The sequence below is a fragment of the Pinus tabuliformis genome, chromosome 2_1 (assembly GCF_031772625.1).
Source record: "Pinus tabuliformis cultivar Carrire ecotype Pingquan chromosome 2_1, CPIR1, whole genome shotgun sequence".
NCBI lineage: Eukaryota > Viridiplantae > Streptophyta > Pinopsida > Pinales > Pinaceae > Pinus > Pinus tabuliformis.
The window spans coordinates 398,316,705-398,334,982 of NC_142299.1; the positions used below are offsets into that span (position 1 = coordinate 398,316,705).

The window sequence follows — 18,278 nt, forward strand, 5'->3', positions numbered from 1 at the left end:
ATAGAGCTTGTGATTTACGCTGAAAAATCTCTCATAAATCTGATATAGATCACAGAAGCCTAAATTCAATAATTTTGAAGTGTTTATACTAACCACCCAATTATTATTATTATTTAAATATAATCACTAAATTTAACAATCATCTCCCCAATGCAATTTTACCTCCTATCTAATATATAACAACCATCTCCCCGATCCAATTTTACTCCCATCTAATATAAAACACTTCCAGCGTTTCACCATTAAATTCAACTTTTTAAACTTTTAGGCCCGTTTTAGTGCATAATGGATATTCAGTATCCATGATAATATCATTTTCCCTCCGAATACCTTGCTATGCCTCTCTGTATAATTCGAGGAATTCGATGTTGGGTTCAAATCTTTGCTAAATTTAAATCACAAGTTTTGGTGGCTGGATGAATCATTCTTTAGGATGTTGCTCATTCAATCTACTTAAACGCCCATTCCAATTTCCAGCTTTCTCTCTTTCGAATCCAACGAGTCTCCAGAGGAACTGCTGAGTCCTCAGTCCTTTGTAAAGCACCAGCATTCAGATAATGTCTGGTTATTTATCTTTTTAATAAAACTCGAAAATCTTTTATCAGTGAATAAACATTCCACAGGTGTGACTGAGCTGAAAGCCTGACCGTCCTACAGGTGGTGAAACCTCATCGACACGTTTCTCCATGGCCGCCCTCCACGCTACACCCTGCACACTACGTCGGCAATACCCAACAGTATATCGTTATACTGTCCCTCAATATCGATTCGATTCGATTCAATTATTCCCATTCTCAGCAATTCTCATTTGGAATTCGTAGAAAACCAGTTGGTAATCATGGGTTCTTCTTCGCTTTTTAGATTATTAACTCGTTCGTCTGTGGGTCGCTGGAAGAGTACTTCATTTGCTCAAGCGCGCGCAGGAATCATCGGTACCGCCACCCAAGGTATAATATCACCACGCCGTTTTGCTATCAAATATACTCATCTTTCTAACCACATTAATTTGTTTTGCAGATCAAAGGATTTTCAGGCGTGAATACATTGCAGGAAATCCTCCATCTGGGACCTCCACTAGAATTATAATAGACGCCGAATTCGATGACCAGTCGGAGTCTCGAGACTTGGGGATGCCGGCACCCGAACCTGCAACAGTTGGAGCGGTGAATATAATCTTTTCTGAATCAATACAAAGATTTAGGGTTTTAGGTCATAAAAACCCTAGAAGCTTTCTAGGTCCTAAAAACCCTAGAAGCAAAATCGATATCAATATGTATTTGAATAATGTTTGTGAGCTTTGCAGGTGTTGGAGGCGGTGGCAAACAACATCCCTGAGAAGCCTGTGGAGCAGAGCGATATAAGTGCTGCCCAAAGCGCAGAGAGTCGGATGATGGGGCAACAGGTCCCGGGAGGGCCTGCTTCCACCATGCAATCAGCGGTGGATAATTCTACAGTATTGGATCCACCCACAATTGGAGAAACATTGGCGGTAAGTAAGAGTTTGCAATGGTTTTGTTGCAGGGTGCATCAGAGCCTGATTCTCTTTGGAAAATGGTTTTGTTAATGTGTTCCACTCTTTGGCTTTGTTGCAGGATGCATCAGAACGGTTGGCGACGGATAAAGTTGTTACTCAGGCAGATGCACGGCGAGTGAAGATAGTGGAAAGCAGGAATGACCCGTTCGGCAGGCTGCAAGAAGGGGGAATTGGAGAGACCATGCAGGATGCAGCGGATGTCAATGAAGCCCGGGGTTTCACTGGGAATGCTTAAGTCTGGACGACATCTTACATATTATACAAAAATATTTGCAGCATTGTATGTGTGCTTGAGATATTTCCCACACAAGAGACGGTAGTTCATGAAATTACGATTTCAAATGTAATTATGAAAGTAGGTTAAGGCGGCTTAGGGTTTGGGTTGTTTTAAATTGTCGGTGTCCGTTTTTCTTGTAAATTCCATTCTGCAATTCTGTAATATTTGAAAAAATACCTATACGTATTTGATCCCGAGATGGTTCAAATAGAATATTTGAGGCGTGGAAAATTTTCAACCATTTTCTTGTTGCATTACTGCAAATTCATACATTGCCATATGAATTGGTATGGCTGGGAAAAGTAGTTTTCATTCCAATTTGTTCCCACTTAAACTATACATTGAGGAGCTATATTCCACTTAAAACTATACATTGAGGGAGTTTTTTTATATTTCGGGTAGGAACAAATGCAAATGTTGGAAGGTCACTTCTAGTGGAATTAAGAACGTCACTTCTAGGAGAATTAGGTTGGCTCACTGAAATTAAGTGAATGGCTTCCTTTAACCCACATACAGGGTGTTTGTCTTATATTTCAGGTTTGAGTTGAGTTGTGTGATTCCTGTATCTTGTGAGAAAAGGGAGCTTGCGTCTGGATTAGAAACTAAACTATTACCAAAATACTTGGAAGTGCTGATTAGAAACTAAACTATTACCAAAATACTTGGAAGTTCAGAAATTTTCAGCGCGTCCGGATTACAATTCCGTTGTTTTGTTTGTCGTTCTATTTACTTCGTTATTCACATCCTAACTGAAATGCTTAACCACGATATTCTTTATAAATTAATTTATATCGTTATTCGCATCTAAATGAAAAGCGCAACTACAATATTCCCTATAAATTAACTTAATATGTTAATATGTGAAATATAATATTTGTTGATATTGGCTAATTTATATTTGGCCCTCGTATATCAAAATAATTTAATATATGAAATATAAGATTTGTTGATATTGGCTAATTTATATTTGGTCCTGGTATATCAAAATATAATGTTGTTTTTTCCTTTCTTTCATAGTTTAAAAAAATTAATAGATAAATATCCCCAATGGGCATTGGGTGACAGACTAAGTGTGTCGTGGAGCGGGTGGCGATGGTCCTCGTGGGCAGTGGAGGGGTGGCCCTCGTGGACTGTGGAGGGTGGCGCTTATGTGGGGGGGGCGATGGTCCTCGTGGAGTCGTGGCCCACCCACGAGCGGAGGGTGGCCCTTGTGGCCTTGCCACCGAGAGTGGAGGGGCGTAAGGTGTTGTCTTGACAACTTGTATATATATATATATATTAATATATTAATATGATGTGGAGGGCAGGGGGTTCACCTTAGCCACGGAGTATTTAAGTGCCAAAAAAATAGAATGCGGGGTTGTCTTCACAAATTGTAGATATATATTAATATGATATGTAGGGGAGGGGGTTCGCCTTAGCCACAGAGTATTTAAGTGCCAAAAGAATAGAATGCCTTAATTTATTCAACTTAGACAATTGTGGAAGTGTATCTATATATATATAGTGGAGGGTTATGTACATATATATTAATATGGGGTGGAGAGGTATATATATATGACGTGGAGGGAGTTCGCCACCCTGACAAGTCCTTTCGATAACTCGTATATATTAATATGACATGGAAGAGGTTCTCCATCCCATGTCTCTTCTCGGTCACTTATATATATTATTAATATGAGTTAGCTAGGTTGCATGTGTGCCTGTGTATATATATGATAACTCGTATATATTAACATGATGTGGAAGGGGTTCTCCATCCCATGTCTCTTCTCGGTCACTTGTATATATTATTAATATGGTTTAGATAGATTGGATGTGTGCCCGCGTATATATATATGAGGCAGCTGGGCTACACGTGTCCCTGTGTGACGCTCAAAGGCATAACCATCAAAGGGTGACAACTAATGGTTCTCAGGGTTGTCATGTCGCTCATTGAAATTGTGTACCGGCAGAGAAGCTATCGACATACCCGTAGACGGCCGAGGTATCTACCTTTTCTTATCTTGATGGCCGAGGTATCTACCTTCGACATACCCGTAGATGGCCGAGGTATCTACCTTTTCTTATCTTGATGGCCGAGGTATCTACCTTTTCTTATCTTGATTGCCGATTTCTCAAATATTTCCCGAATATCGGGCAATTGTGAAATATTTGGGGAATTAGCAATCAAGATATTCTCCGAATATCGGAGAATCCTCGAATATTTGGGGAATCGGTAATATTCGGGGAATGGGTAATCAAGATAAGCTTAGCGAGAAGATTGCCGATTCCCCGAATATCGGGCAATCCCTGAATATTCGAGGAATCGGTAATCGAATCAAGATAAGCTCACCAAGAAAATGGCCTTGAGGGCAAGGCACTCTGTCATAGCTTAGTGGCGGAGGAGGGAATCCTGCATGGAATTTACCTACTCGCGGAGGAGGGAATCCTGCATGGAATTTACCTTCATAACCATAGAGAGCAAGAACCCCAGCACGAGGAAATTTAGAAGTTCAACATAGAGTTGCGTGGCGGGAGATTCGTAGAGGAGAAGACAAACTACAGGCTCCAATCAACATCTTTGGATTCGATCATAGAATTGTTGTGGGTTATCCACACCAGGTACAAAATTTTAACCTTGGTAGTTAAATTGTGTTATCAATATCAATTGTGTGATTTTAGTTTTTACAGCTTGTGTATGTTTGAAAGGAGTGGCTTCCTAGCAAAGGTGCACCATTGCTTGCTTATTTTGTTTTCGATTTTGACGCTAGGAAGTTTGGTGGTTGGTAGGTGGGCGGTGATTCATTACCTTAGGCGCTTGAGTGTTGCGAGCATTCTAGCTTCCAGTTGTGTAGGGGTTTGGAAGTTTAACGTTATTTTGTTGAAATGATAATTTCAACTGCAACACTATTTTTCTTTGTGATGCGATCATATCGCAAATCACATACACACCCTGTTACCCTTTGCTACATCATATGATTTCTGCGATTGCGATGTTGCGATGCGAATCGATCGCCATATCGCAGATCACACCCAAATGTTAATGTTTCAGTTTTCTCTTCCGCTGACGCGACGTTGCGATGAGATCCGATCGCAAATCGCATAATTCAAAGGTTGAAATAATTCAATAGTTGAAATACAGGCCTGCAACATGAAATTGACGTGGAGTAAAAGTTTCATTTACCACCAGTTTTGTCAGTAAAACAGTAAATGTAATTTACTGTGGGTTGGTAAACGTTGGTAAGATTTTAATTTTATTGTTTTTATTATTATTCACGGGAGTATGGTATAGTTAATATGTATTGTTTTTTTGCTGAGTATGAAGAACGCAGCAGCGCGCATATGAAAAAAATTACACAGTAGTGTAAATGTAATTTTTCTTAGTAATGCACAACAGTGCAAGGAAGGTTTTGTTGGTTAATATGAAATGTAATGCACAACACCAGATGTAAAAGAAATTTTTATTTATGGCAGTAAATGTAATTTTTTACACAGCAACGTGAAGATTTGCAAAGTGAAACAGAGTTTTTTTTAAACTGCATCTGACGCAGTCTTGGAGAATCCCTCTATTGGAGGAAGAATGTTTTCGTAACAGCTGTTGTTTTATTAATGAATGCAAGTTCTATTGGGCATGTGTGAAATTCTATTCTGCCCAGAAACAATATTTGCTTCCCTGTGTTAAGATCCCGTCGTTAAAAACTTAGCATTATTCTCTGTTTTGTTCAATATTTGTTTTGGAATTAAACAAAAAATTCCCAACAATGGTATCAGAGCTTGTCCAGGCTCTTTGAAGGTTTCTTGCTGAAGCAGCTTCTCCAGCAGAGTGAAGACTCAGTCAAGAAAGATTCAAAGGTATTTCTCAAACCAGTTATTTAAATACTTGACTCTATTTTGAAGCATAGTTAAGAGTGCAAGAATGGCTGGCTCCAGCACCAGCACTAGCATGGGTATCTTTAATACTCAGCTCCCACAATTTAATGGGAAAAAATATGACTATTGGGCAATAACCATGAAGGCTTTGGTAGCTTCACAAGACCTATGGGAATTTGTTGAAGACGGTTTTGAAGAACCAACAGATGAAAATGAGTTTAATAGGTTAACTCAGACAGAGAAAGATCTGTTGAAGAGCTATAAGAAGAAGGATTCTAAAGCCCTCGTATTATTGTATCAAGCAGTGCATGAGAGTGTGTTTCCAAGGATAGCAGCAACCAAGACATCCAAAGAAGCATGGCAAACTCTCAAGACAACCTATCAAGGCATGGAGAAAGTGAAGACAACAAAACTACAGTTGCTGAGGAGAGATTTTGAGAATCTTTGCATGAAGGAGTCAAATAATATTGACTCATTCTTCACACATGTGATTGGTCTGGTCACACAGATAAGGTCTCATGGAGAGATTCTTGAAGAAAGGAGGATTGTGGAGAAACTGTTGAGGGTCCTACCCTCAAGGTTCGATGTGATTGTCACCACCATAGAAGAGACAAAGGATTTCACAAACTTCTCAATTGATGAACTACATGCATCACTAATAACACATGAGCAGAGATTGAGTAGAAATGAAAACTCATCTCTAGAACATGCCTTCAAGACCCAGATGTCCTTTGGAAGAGGAAGAGGTCAAGGCAGAGGAAACAAGAGAGGAAGAGGCAGAAGCCAAAACATAGGTGGAAGGAACAGTCCAGCAAATACTCAAGGAAGAGGCAGCAATCCAAATCAGAACCAAGGCCAAGGCAATAACCAACAAAGTGGACAACATCATGCTCAAGGACAAAGGTATGAAAAATCCAATGTACAATGTTATTATTGTAAAAAATATGGGCATTATGCCAATGAATGTAGGAAGAAGCAGCATGATATGAGTAATAGAACTAGTGCAAATTTCACTAGAGAAAATATTAGCCAGAATAATTTGTTTTTAGGTTGTAATATGGCTGAAGAAAAAAGTGAAGATGTATGGTTCCTAGACTCCGGTTGCAGCAACCATATGACAGGAAACATAGCACTGTTTTCTATGTTAGATCAGAGTGTGAAGTCACAAGTCACACTAGGGACTGATAATAAAGTTTCTGTTATGGGAAAAGGAGAAGTAGAAGTTTTAACAAAGAAAGGTGAAAAGAAAACAATAGAAGATGTTTATTATGTTCCTGGAATGAAATGTAATCTCTTAAGTATTGGATAGCTTGTTCAAAAGGGTTACAATGTTTTCTTTGTGAATGATGTATGCACCATCATGGATAGAGCACCCAACAAACAATGTATTGCTGAAGTGAAGATGACAAGGAACGGGATGTTCCCTCTCAGAATGAAGGCATATTTGAAAAATAAAGAAGTAATTGCAGCAGTGACTCAAGAGGCTTTCCAAAGCGAACCAAAGGATGAAAATTGGTTGTGGCACTTGAGATTTGGACATCTCAACTTTGGAGGTCTTAATTTGTTGAGTAGAAAAGGAATGGTAAGAGGATTACCATTGATAGAGAAACCAGACAGCCTTTGTGAAGGTTGTATCTTGGGGAAACAACACAGAGAAATTTTTCCATCAGGAAAAAGAATAAGGGCAAAAGCACCCTTAGAAATTGTCTACTCAGATTTATGTGGACCGATGCAAACTCCATCACTTGCAGGCAGCCACTATATACTAAAATTCATTGATGATTTTACAAGAAAAACTTGGGTCTACTTCCTAAAGAACAAAAGTGAAGTGTTTGAAAGATTTTGCAATTTCAAGGCACTTGTGGAAAACCAAAGCGGGCTGCATATCAAAGTTCTAAGAACTGATAGAAGAGGTGAGTATATCTCCAAAGAATTTCTACGGTTTTGTAGAGAAAATGGAATTCACAAGCAGTTTACCACTAGGTACACCCCACAGCGAAATGGAGTTGCCGAAAGGAAGAATAGGACAATCATGGATATGGCAAGGAGTATGTTGAAGGCAAAGCATTTGCCAAATGATTATTGGGCTGACGCTGTACATTGTGCAACATACATTTTGAATAGATGCCCTACAAAAGCAGTCATGAAAAAAGTGCCGGAAGAAACATGGAGTGGGACAAATCAAGGAGTCACCGTATGAAAGTTTTTAGATGTGTGGCTTATGCACACATTCCAAATCAGCTAAGGAAGAAGTTGGACGACAAAAGGGAGAAATGTATTTTCATTGGATACAATGAGGAATCCAAAGCTTAGAGGTTGTATAACCCATCCACCAAGAAGCTCATTGTGAGTAGAGATGTTCAGTTCATTGAGGAGGAAGCTTGGGATGGAAGCATAGAGAAAACAGTGAATGTTAAAAATTCTATATCTCATGATGAAGATGATGAGGAGATCGCTGAAATACATCCCCAAACAGAAGCACCAACACAAGGATAGTAAGGGACACCCTTGAGGAGAAATGAGAGTGCTTCTACAAGCACACCACAAGGAGGAAATTCAAGTGCTTCTTCAAGCACTTGTACACCAAATGAAAGAGGTAAGAAGTTCAAAAATTTAAGTGATATTTATGAACAAGATGCAGCAAATGAAGGTATGAATTATTTGTTTGCATTATATTGTCATGTTGATGATCCTATTCATTTCGAAGAAGCAATTAAGGATAGGAAATGGATAGAAGCTATGGATGCGGAGATCAATGCCATAGAGAGAAACAAGACATGGGATTTACTTGAACTACCAAAAGGAAAAGAAGTCATTGGAGTTAAATGGGTCTACAAGACCAAGAGTAATGCTGAAGGCAAAATAGAAACACACAAGGCAAAGCTGGTTGTCAAAGGATATAAGCAACAATATGGGAGAGACTATGAGGAAAATTTTGCACCGGTTGCAAGAATGGAAACCGTGAGAGCAGTGCTGTCCATAGCAACACAAAACAAGTGGGAAGTTTACCAAATTGACGTGAAGTCAACATTCCTAAATGGAGTGTTAAAGGAAGAGGTTTACATTGAACAACCTCCAGGCTATGAAAAGAAAGTTCAAGAGCACAAAGTATGCAGATTGAGGAAAGCTCTTTATGGGTTAAAGTAAGCACCAAGAGCATGGTACAGTAGGATAGATTCCTATATTCTAGAAAATGGATTTGAAAAATGTGAGGGAGAACCCACCCTCTACATCAAAGAAAATGATGGTAAAATTTTAATTGTTGTGTTATATGTTGATGATGTTATTTTCACAGACAATGATGTTTATCTTATTGAAAATTTCAAAACAGTCATGAAAGAAGAATTTGAAATGACTGACATGGGTTTGCTAAGATACTTCTTAAGAATAGAAGTAGAACAAAATGAAAATGGGATTTTTATCTCACAGGCGAAATATGTTAATGAAGTGTTGGAAAGATTTAACATGCAGGAGAGCAAGGCAGCAATCACTCCCATAGTGATGGGATCAAAACTCAGCAAAGAGGACAACAAAAAGGATTTTGATCCTAGTTTGTACAAGAGCATAGTTGGTAGCCTCATGTATTTGACTACAACTAGGCCGGATATAATATATGTTGTTAGTTTGATTTCCAGATTCATGGAGAGGCCAAAAGATGCACATTGGCAGGTAGAAAAAAGGATTCTAAGGTATGTTAAAGGTACTAAAAGGTTTGGCATTTCATATACTACTTCAGAATGTTTAGATTTAATTTGATACACTGATAGTGATTGGGCTGGAAGTGTAGATGATCGGAAAAGCAAATTTGGTTATGTTTTTCACATGGATTCAGGAGCCATTTCACGGGTTTCTAAAAAACAACCTATTGTAGCGTTGTCTACAACAGAAGCAGAATATGTGGCAGCTACAACAACAGCATGTCAAGGAGTTTGGATGAGAAGGATGTTAAGGAGCTTATGCCAAGAGCAAGTAAAAGCAACGGTGATTTTTTGTGACAATAGCTCAACTATTGCATTATCCAAGAATGTTGTGTTTCATAAGAGAATGAAACATATTGACACAAAGTTTCACTACATCAGGGAATTGGTAAGCAATGGAGAAATTGTTTTAAAACATTGCAAGACTTAGGAATAGGTTGCAGATATTCTAACCAAACCACTGGGACAAAAAGTTTCGAGTTTTTGAGGAAATTTCTGGGTATGACTGATAACCCAGCAGTTGAAATTAAAGGGGAGTGTTGAAATGATAATTTCAACTGCAGCATTATTTTTCTTTGCAATGCGATCTTATCGCATATCGCAAATCGCATACACACCCTGTTACCCTTTGCTACGTCCTATGATTTCTGCGATTGCGATGTTACGATGTGATTCAATCGACATATCGCAGATCACACCCAAATGTTAATTCTTCATTTTTCTCTTCTGCCGATGCGACATTGCGATGCGATCCGATCGCAAATCGCATAATTCAATGGTTGAAGTACATCCGTGCAACATGAAATTGACGTGGAGTAAAAGTTTCATTTACCGCCAGTTTTGTCAGTAAAACAATAAATGTAATTTATTGTGGGTTGGTAAATGTTGGTAATATTTTATTGTTCTTTTTATTATTCACGGGAGTATGGTATAGTTAATATGTATTGTTTTTTTTTTGTTGAGTATGAAGAATGCAGCAGCGCGCATATGAAAAAAATTACACAGTAGTGTAAATGTAATTTTTCTTAGTAATGCACAACAGTGTAGGGAAGGTTTTGTTGGTTAATATGAAATGTAATGCGTAGCACCAGATGTAAAAGAAATTTTTCTTTACAGCAGTAAATGTAATTTTTTACACAGCAGTGTGAAGATTTGCAAAGTGAAACAGAGTTTTTTTTAAACTGCATCTAAAGCAGTCTTGGAGAATCCCTCTGTTGGAAGAAGAATGTTTTTGTAACAGCTGTTGTTTTATTAATGAATACAAGTCCTATTGGGCATGTGTGAAACTTTGTTCTGCCCAGAAACAATATTTGCTTCCCTGTGTTAAGATCCTGTGGTTAAAAACAGAGCATCATTCTCTGTTCTATTCAATATTTGTTTTGGAATTAAACAAAAAATTCCCACATATTTGTATGGCCCTTGCAGCCCAGGAATCCTTTGCATTCCAGGACAAGCTACATTCTATTCTTATGGGGAGGTCGACAGGTTTCACTTTCTCAATGGTTGGGTTGGGTAGCGGCGTAGTGAATGTTTTCTTGCCCATTATGTTTTCTTGCACGTTTTGGTAGTCTTTGCGGTGGCTAGAGGGAGCCTCCCTGTAAGGGGTTTTTGTACTGGGGCCTTTGAATTTTTGGGCCCCAAGGGTGACAGAGGGACACCACTGGTTGTCTCGTTGGTCGTATTGGTGTAGCAGAGGTGTTCCATTCCTTGGTCAAGAGTTGTTGGTGTAGCAAAGGTGTTTCGTTCCTTGGTCAAGAGTTATAGTGGGAGGTATTGAATATGCACCCTCAGCGAGGCTCGACACACTTTGGGATGGAGGCGAGGGGTTTTAGGCCATGTAGCAGTATTATGAGGAGGAGGGTTAGGATGAAACAATGGACCCACCTTTCTATCAATCCTTTCTCTTAGCGGGGAATGCTCCCTTGTAGGCAAGATGTTGATATCATCCAATCGTGGAGTAGTTCCTCGGATTAACTTAATCGATGATCACAAGACTTCATGAGCCACATTCAGTGTAACATTTGGGAGATGCATCGTGGAGTAGTTCCTTGGATTAACTTAATCGATGATCACAAGACTTCATGAACCACATTCAGTATAACATTTGGGAGATGCATGATAGTTTGTTGTTTCTGGGTCTTACTTGTTTTTCAGGTTTTCTTTCGGTCTATCAATTCATCTAAACTTGTATTATGTTGGAACTTGGCCAATAAATCTATAAATCTAGTAAGAGTAATGCCAATAGGTCTAGCAAGAGTAACGCCAATAGGTTTTTGACAGAGAAAATATTAAATCTTTGAATTAATAAAAAAATTAGTTTCATAAAAAAAAATGGTCTTACTTTTAAATAAAATTGTAAAATAAAATAAAATGTTAAAGAAATCTGTGAGAAGCATATTAATACCATATTATTATTATTTATTTAGTAATAAATTAATATTATCTTATTTATTATTATTATTAGTCTTATTTATTAAGATGATAAAATAGTACTTATAATACTTGGAAGCTTAGTAAAATATATATATATATATATATTTTTTTTTTTAATTTAGACTTGTGATCCATAATCCATATTACATTAATAAGAGTCTTTCCTCTAAAAGTCACATAAGAGAAAATTTTACAGATGTTTTTTAAACAAGCTAGTATGATGGTTTATCATAAAAACCAAATTTCTATTAATTCAACATTAATCTATAGCCTCAAATTATAACTATCATTATTCATTTATATAAAATATAATGTTATGATGGATTTATATAAAATACAATTATGATAGTTTTATATGAAATATAATATTTATTTTTGAAAAAATTATTTACTTTTAATATAAATTTTTAAATACTATTTAAAATTTATTTTTTAAACCTATAATTGGATTCTAACCTGAACATGATCTTCTTCTGAACATAATCATTTTATGCACAATATAATGTTATTATTTAGTTTTTAATATTTTTTTTTTTAAATATATGAGTGGGTTATAATTTTATTAATAATATTTAATTTTATTATTTTTTTTGTTTCTTTTAAATGTAGGAGTATAGGAGTAGATTATAATTTAAAAGTTTTATTGTAGATTTTTCACAATATAATTTTATATAAATAAATGTTTCACAAAATTACAATGTATATAGATAACTATACAAATTGTTTGAATTCATGTAATAATGTTACAATTTTTTTTTAAACAAATATAATTGTGTTACATACTAGTGCAGTCATATAATTTAAATGATCAATAAATATCAATAAGAATCAATCTATAATCAACATCAAAACACTTACTTCATCATACATGTCAAATTACCAAAAAAAAAAAGGTAAATCAATCATAAACATTGACTAAATTATAATTTTATATAAAATAATAACAATGGTTTATGAAGTACATATCAAGTTACTGAAATTTAAAAAAAAAATCATAGGAATTAACTAAATTATAATTTGATTTAAAATAATAATAATTATTAAAAGAATTAATATTCTTAATTATGAAGATTCACTCTCCACTTTTCTTAATTTATAAATAAGCTTTGTTATAATACTATGAGCGAATATTATGGTTCATCAATACCACATACCCAAAAACCCATAACTCATTTCATATGACATTTGTTCACATACATGGACTATAACTTGGTGGTTTTATTGTAGTCTCTGCACAATAATATATATATATATATAGCACAAAATTACAATGTATATCTATAACTATACAAAATGTTTGGATTCATGTGATAATGCCATAATTCTTATTTCTTTTAACAAATATAAATGTGTATTTGTTAGATACTAATATAGCCATAAAATTTAAATAGTTGGTAAAAATCAATAAGAATAAACTTATAATGGACATCAAAATAGTTACTCCATCGTACATCTCAAGCTACTAAAATCTAAAAAATCATATGAATTAACTAAATTAAAATTATCTTTAAAATAATAATAAATACTTAATGATAAAAAGAATTAATATTCTTAACTATGAAAATTCACTCTGCACTTATGAACCAATATTATAGCTCATTTATCATATACCTAAATAACTACATTTAATTTGTGTATACTAGTAAGATAGATATTAAATCTCTCTTATTTACTTAATAATAAAAATTAAATTAAAATTATAAAATTATTATTTCAAAATATAAGTCAAACTCAGATTAAATTAGTAAAATACCTGGTTCAAAAGTTTAAAACTTTTGAAATAAGTTTATTTGAAAATAATAAAAGATTTGTCTTAGAATGGTCTCTAAAGCCTCTATATTTTTGGTATTAGAAATGTGAAGGTTTATGTACGTTGCAGGTGGAGACAGGTTAGAATGCATCTCTTCCACATTTGAATGTGAAGGGTTGCATTACAATACAGGAATTGCCCAATTCTGAGTCGCCTCTAGAGCCTCTAGTTTCTCGATATTAGCAAGCATGAAGATGTATGTAGGTTGCATTTGGGGATAGGTTAGAAAACGTCTCTCCTACATTTGAATGTGAAGGGTTGCGTTAAATTGGAGTTATTTCCTATTGAAGATTTACGTAGCTTGCATGGGATAGGTTAGAATATACCTTTCTTACATATAAATGTGAAGGGTTGCATTAAATTGGAGTTGTTTTTTAATTTTTATTTTTATTTTGAAGGTTTTCCTTTTATAAACGTTGAAATTGAAAGGAGTTGCATTTAATAAGAAATCAAGAGTTTGTTACACATTATTACTTTTAGTTATTCTCAGTTAATTAATAATTTCTAATAACTTATTTAAAATATAAATTTAGAAATAGTTAATCATATATCTATAAGTTAAGATTAGCATACTTATTATAAGCTTTATTAAATATCTTGAACTTTCCATTTAATTGAGGATAAGACTTAGAAAGTCACAATTCTATTAGATTCTGTTATGCTGTGTGTAGTATTTTTGTGATTATTCAAGTTTGGTTTCTTCCTTTCTCCCATTAGAGTGGTATCGGAGCGTATAACTAAGGTTTGCGAGGGTTCCCATGAGTAGAGTCGTTAGAACTGCTGTTAATTATTGTGAGTGACCGTTGTAGATTAAGCCCACCATTGTTGTTGTAATTACTTACCGTTGTTTCAAAAGACTCAGTCTGTTTACACAGTCGTCGTTCACCGTTGTTTGTTGGAGGAGCCGTGAGCAACCTCCGTTGAGAACTGTCACAATGATCGCTATCAATACAATAGCTCGTTGTTTGTTTGAACTAGCCGCCATAAAGAGGGCCACCAACCGTCGCCATTGTAAGCCACCGTTGGTCGAGTAAAGGTTTGAAATTTATTAAAAGGTATTCAAGTTATTAAATTTATGAACAATTCCTAAATGTTACAGGTTTTTGGATTCATCGCTTTATGTCTGAGTGGTTATTAACCAGTTGCTTTAATATTAAAAAAAGGGAGAAAAAGGTAATTGAGTTATATTTCTTAAATGGGTTTTTATAATTAACGTATCGAAAAAAAAAGGGTTTATTGAGAAATAAAAAAGGAAAGGAAAAGGTCTTTAAAGTTAAAGGGAGAGATATGGTTTTAAGTGGGAGTTTTGCTGAGTGAAAAGTTTTGGTTGTACATGGAGGTTAACAAGATTTACCATCAATTATAAATACCTTTCCAAGACTGGTGTTCTGTGGGAGTTTCGCGGAGTGATAAATTCAAATTCTACTTTCTTTACTTGTCAGCTGACATGTTTTGAAGAGGGAATATGAAATTGGGTTAAAGTAATGGAGGAAGAGATGGATTCTATAGAGAAGAATGATACAGTTATCTTAGAAGATAAATATATCATAGGTGTAAAATGGGTTTACAAAATAAAAGCTCAATAAGAAAAGAGAAATAGAAAATTACATAGCTAAATTGATAGCAAAATGATTTGCACATCTTAGAGTGGATTATGGTGAGATCTTTGCACCACTTGTAAGGTTAGATACAATTAGAGCTAACTTAGCCATAATAACTTAGAACACGTGGGAAGTTTATCAAATGGATGTAAAGTCAATATTCTTGAATGACATTTTGGAAGAAGTATATTTGAAGAGACCACCAGGACATGTGATAAAATGTCATCAAAATAAGGTATACATGTTGGAGAAAGCTCTCTATGGACTTAAGCAAGCTCTTAGAGCTTGGTATGACCAGATTGATTCGTATCTTATCAACATTGGATTCAACAAAAGAGAATATATACAACGAAACTTTATGTCAGCTCCCATTGAGCTTTACTAATTTGATATCTCTATAAAAGGTCTATGATAATATTGATGGAAGGTTCCATCAGTTTGATCCATTATGCTCCAAGTGCCTATAGGCCTGTGAGATGCTTCCTTGGATAGTAGATTGACAGCTGTGTTCCTCTCCCTGTATATATGTTGACAAGTAAATGTGTCAAATAAATTTATAAGTCTGAAAATTTCTTCCATGATGTGTCTCAGAGTAAAAGCATGACAAATTGTAACTTTGTTAATCCAATTGCATATAGTTTTTGAATCTCCAAATAGCTGTAAGTTTCTGCACTATTTTTCCAAGGAAAAGTGAATGGTGTATTTTGTTGCTGAAATCTCAGCAAAATTGTTTGTCCCTCTACCCAAACCTATTTGGATTTTGTAAATATGCCTTGATGTAATATGGAGGACAACACCCCCGCCGCCTCCCACCCCACAGCCAATGTCTTGAGCTGAGCCTATTGAAATTTGGTACCGGAGGACAGGTGGTTCCCTTAGGCTTTGATCTTTGGCCTAGGGAAAAGTGTCCAAAAGAATTTAATTTTTCTCCTAAAGTGACTTTATAATTTTATAAAGTTAAATCTAATTTAAAAGTGACTTTAAGTGATAAAGTTATTAAGCCTAATTTTAAAGTGATTTTTATAAAGTCAATGAAAAATTAGAAAGGAAAAGTGACTTTGGAAATAAATGACTAAGTGGGTCTTTATTAAAGTGGGGTGAATTAAAAAATAGAAAGTGAGATTTAAATGAGCATTTAATCTCAACCATTGATCTAAATCTATTTTAGCCATTGGATTTAGAGATCACCCAAAAGTCACTTGGATCACCCAAAAGTCACTTGGAGTTATATTAAAGGAGGAAAAGGTCATTCATTCTTTCATGAGCAGATTGGGAGAAGGAGAGCAAGAGAGCAAGAGAGATTTCTGAGCAGGAAGGAGAAGGAGACAGCAACTTGACACACATTCCAAGGCAGCAGTTGAGCAGATTTGTACAGCTGATTCAGCACATAGTGAAAGGCAGATTTTTGCACAAACATCGAGGAGCAGTTTGCTGATTTTTCTTCACACAAAACGGAGGTCGTACAGCATTTATTGCTGTCCTGTTTGCTGTAATTTCCAGATTGCTGTGAGGCACGGGAAATGAGATAAGTTGTAAATTTGCTTGTTGATTTTTTGCTGAATAATTCTCACTGTAAAAAGGCAATTTTCAGAAATAAAGAAGAGCTCTCAAACTGGTTTTCCCCAAGAGTTGTAGGGGGTTTTTCCAGGGTCAAGTTGACCAAAAATATCAGTGTTTTAATGTGTTTTAATGGCTGTTTTTAATTGCTGTTTTTTATTTCTGCATTTTCCAGCATTCTGAAAAATTTCCAGAATTTGTGTTTTCAGTCATATTTTTTTTTTTCCAGTCTGTTAAATGTATGGTTATGGGAATGGACATTTAACTACATGGGAGAAATAAGGTGAAACTGAAAACCGGGGTGGGAAAACAGAAATTTTTACATAGTATCAGAGCTTGAGTGCTGAAGGGCAGTTTGGGACAGCAAAAAGAAAAATTACAGTTGCTGATTTTTCACTCAGAAAATTCCAGCAAGCTGATTTTTTCATAAACAACAATTTTATCTTTACTACAGCAGTGCTATTTTTCAGTTTTAGGACAGCAGGATGTCATTGGGATTGAGGGTGGAGGATAGGCTGGATGGGCATATAAATTACAGCGTTTGGAAGGAGAGAATGCAGAGTATCTTTGAGGAGGCAGAAGTCTGAGATATCATGGTGCATACCGCACAGAACCCTGTTGTTGTGCCCACTGATGTTACTCAGTTGGCTGAGTATAAAAAGAAGAACAATAAGGGTAAGAGGCTGATTCTAGACGGAATCAAAGACCATTACATTCCTCATGTGAGAGGAAAGAGCAATGCCCATGAGATGTGGACAGCATTGTCCAATCTCTACCAGAGTACCAATGAGAACCGGAAGATGGTCCTGAAGGAGAAGCTGAAGAACATTAAGATGGGGAATGATAGTGCAGCTGGATATCTCACAAAGATTACCAATGTGAGAGATGAGTTGGCAGCGATTGGAGAGGCCATTCCATCGACTGAGTTGGTGCAGATTGCAGTGAATGGCCTCCCCCATTCATGGTTGAACTTTGCTGATGGGGTTTGTGCACGTGAGACCCTTCCCACATGGGAGAGGTTTTGGGATGATTGTATTCAGACAGAGATCAGGAAAGGACAGCTTGGGGCAGCCAAGCCAGTTGAGCAGGATGAGGACGTAGCACTGGTGGTAGGAGGCAAGAAAGGCAAAGGGAAGAAGCAGGCTTCCACAAGCGGTGGTGGGGGCAAAGGCAAAGGTAAAGGTAAACAGGGGAACACACAGAAGGACTATTCCAAGGTGAAGTGTTGGAATTGTCAAAAGATGGGACACTATGCAGTTGTGTGTCCGGAGAAGAAGAAGAAGGGGAAGAACCAGGACGTGGCAGCTTCAGCAGAGATTGAGGACTTTGTAGGTCGTTTTGACCGGGAGTTTGCATTCACTATGTGTGAGTCCTCTAGTGCAGGATCACCTGCCACACAGGTTCAGAGGGAGCATGTTTTTCCCTCGATTAGCGGAGCATCTTCAGGTATCTGGTATGTGGACAGTGGGGCTTCACGTCATATGACAGGAGTCCGTGAGTACTTCTCAGAGCTTTC

The 18,278-nt window shown here is 36.3% G+C and overlaps 1 protein-coding gene across 1 annotated transcript; it reads left to right on the forward strand.

The window, feature by feature from the left end:
- Positions 1-753: 753 nt before the first annotated feature.
- On the forward strand, positions 754-1,812 carry LOC149200528 (late embryogenesis abundant protein 3-like). Its single transcript, XM_089399591.1, has 4 exons — positions 754-947; positions 1,018-1,163; positions 1,304-1,489; positions 1,593-1,812. Exons 1-4 carry the CDS (start codon positions 839-841, stop codon positions 1,767-1,769), a joined length of 618 nt encoding a protein of 205 aa, XP_089255717.1. The 5' UTR covers positions 754-838; the 3' UTR covers positions 1,770-1,812.
- The last annotated feature ends 16,466 nt before the right edge of the window (positions 1,813-18,278 follow it).

Excerpts from the sequence above, each read along its gene's own strand:
- LOC149200528 (XM_089399591.1), top strand. The coding sequence starts at position 839 with ATGGGTTCTTCTTCGCTTTTTAGATTATTAACTCGTTCGTCTGTGGGT. Across the intron at positions 948-1,017 it reads CATCGGTACCGCCACCCAAG|ATCAAAGGATTTTCAGGCGT; the intron begins GTATAATATCAC and ends TTTGTTTTGCAG. Across the intron at positions 1,164-1,303 it reads AACCTGCAACAGTTGGAGCG|GTGTTGGAGGCGGTGGCAAA; the intron begins GTGAATATAATC and ends TGAGCTTTGCAG.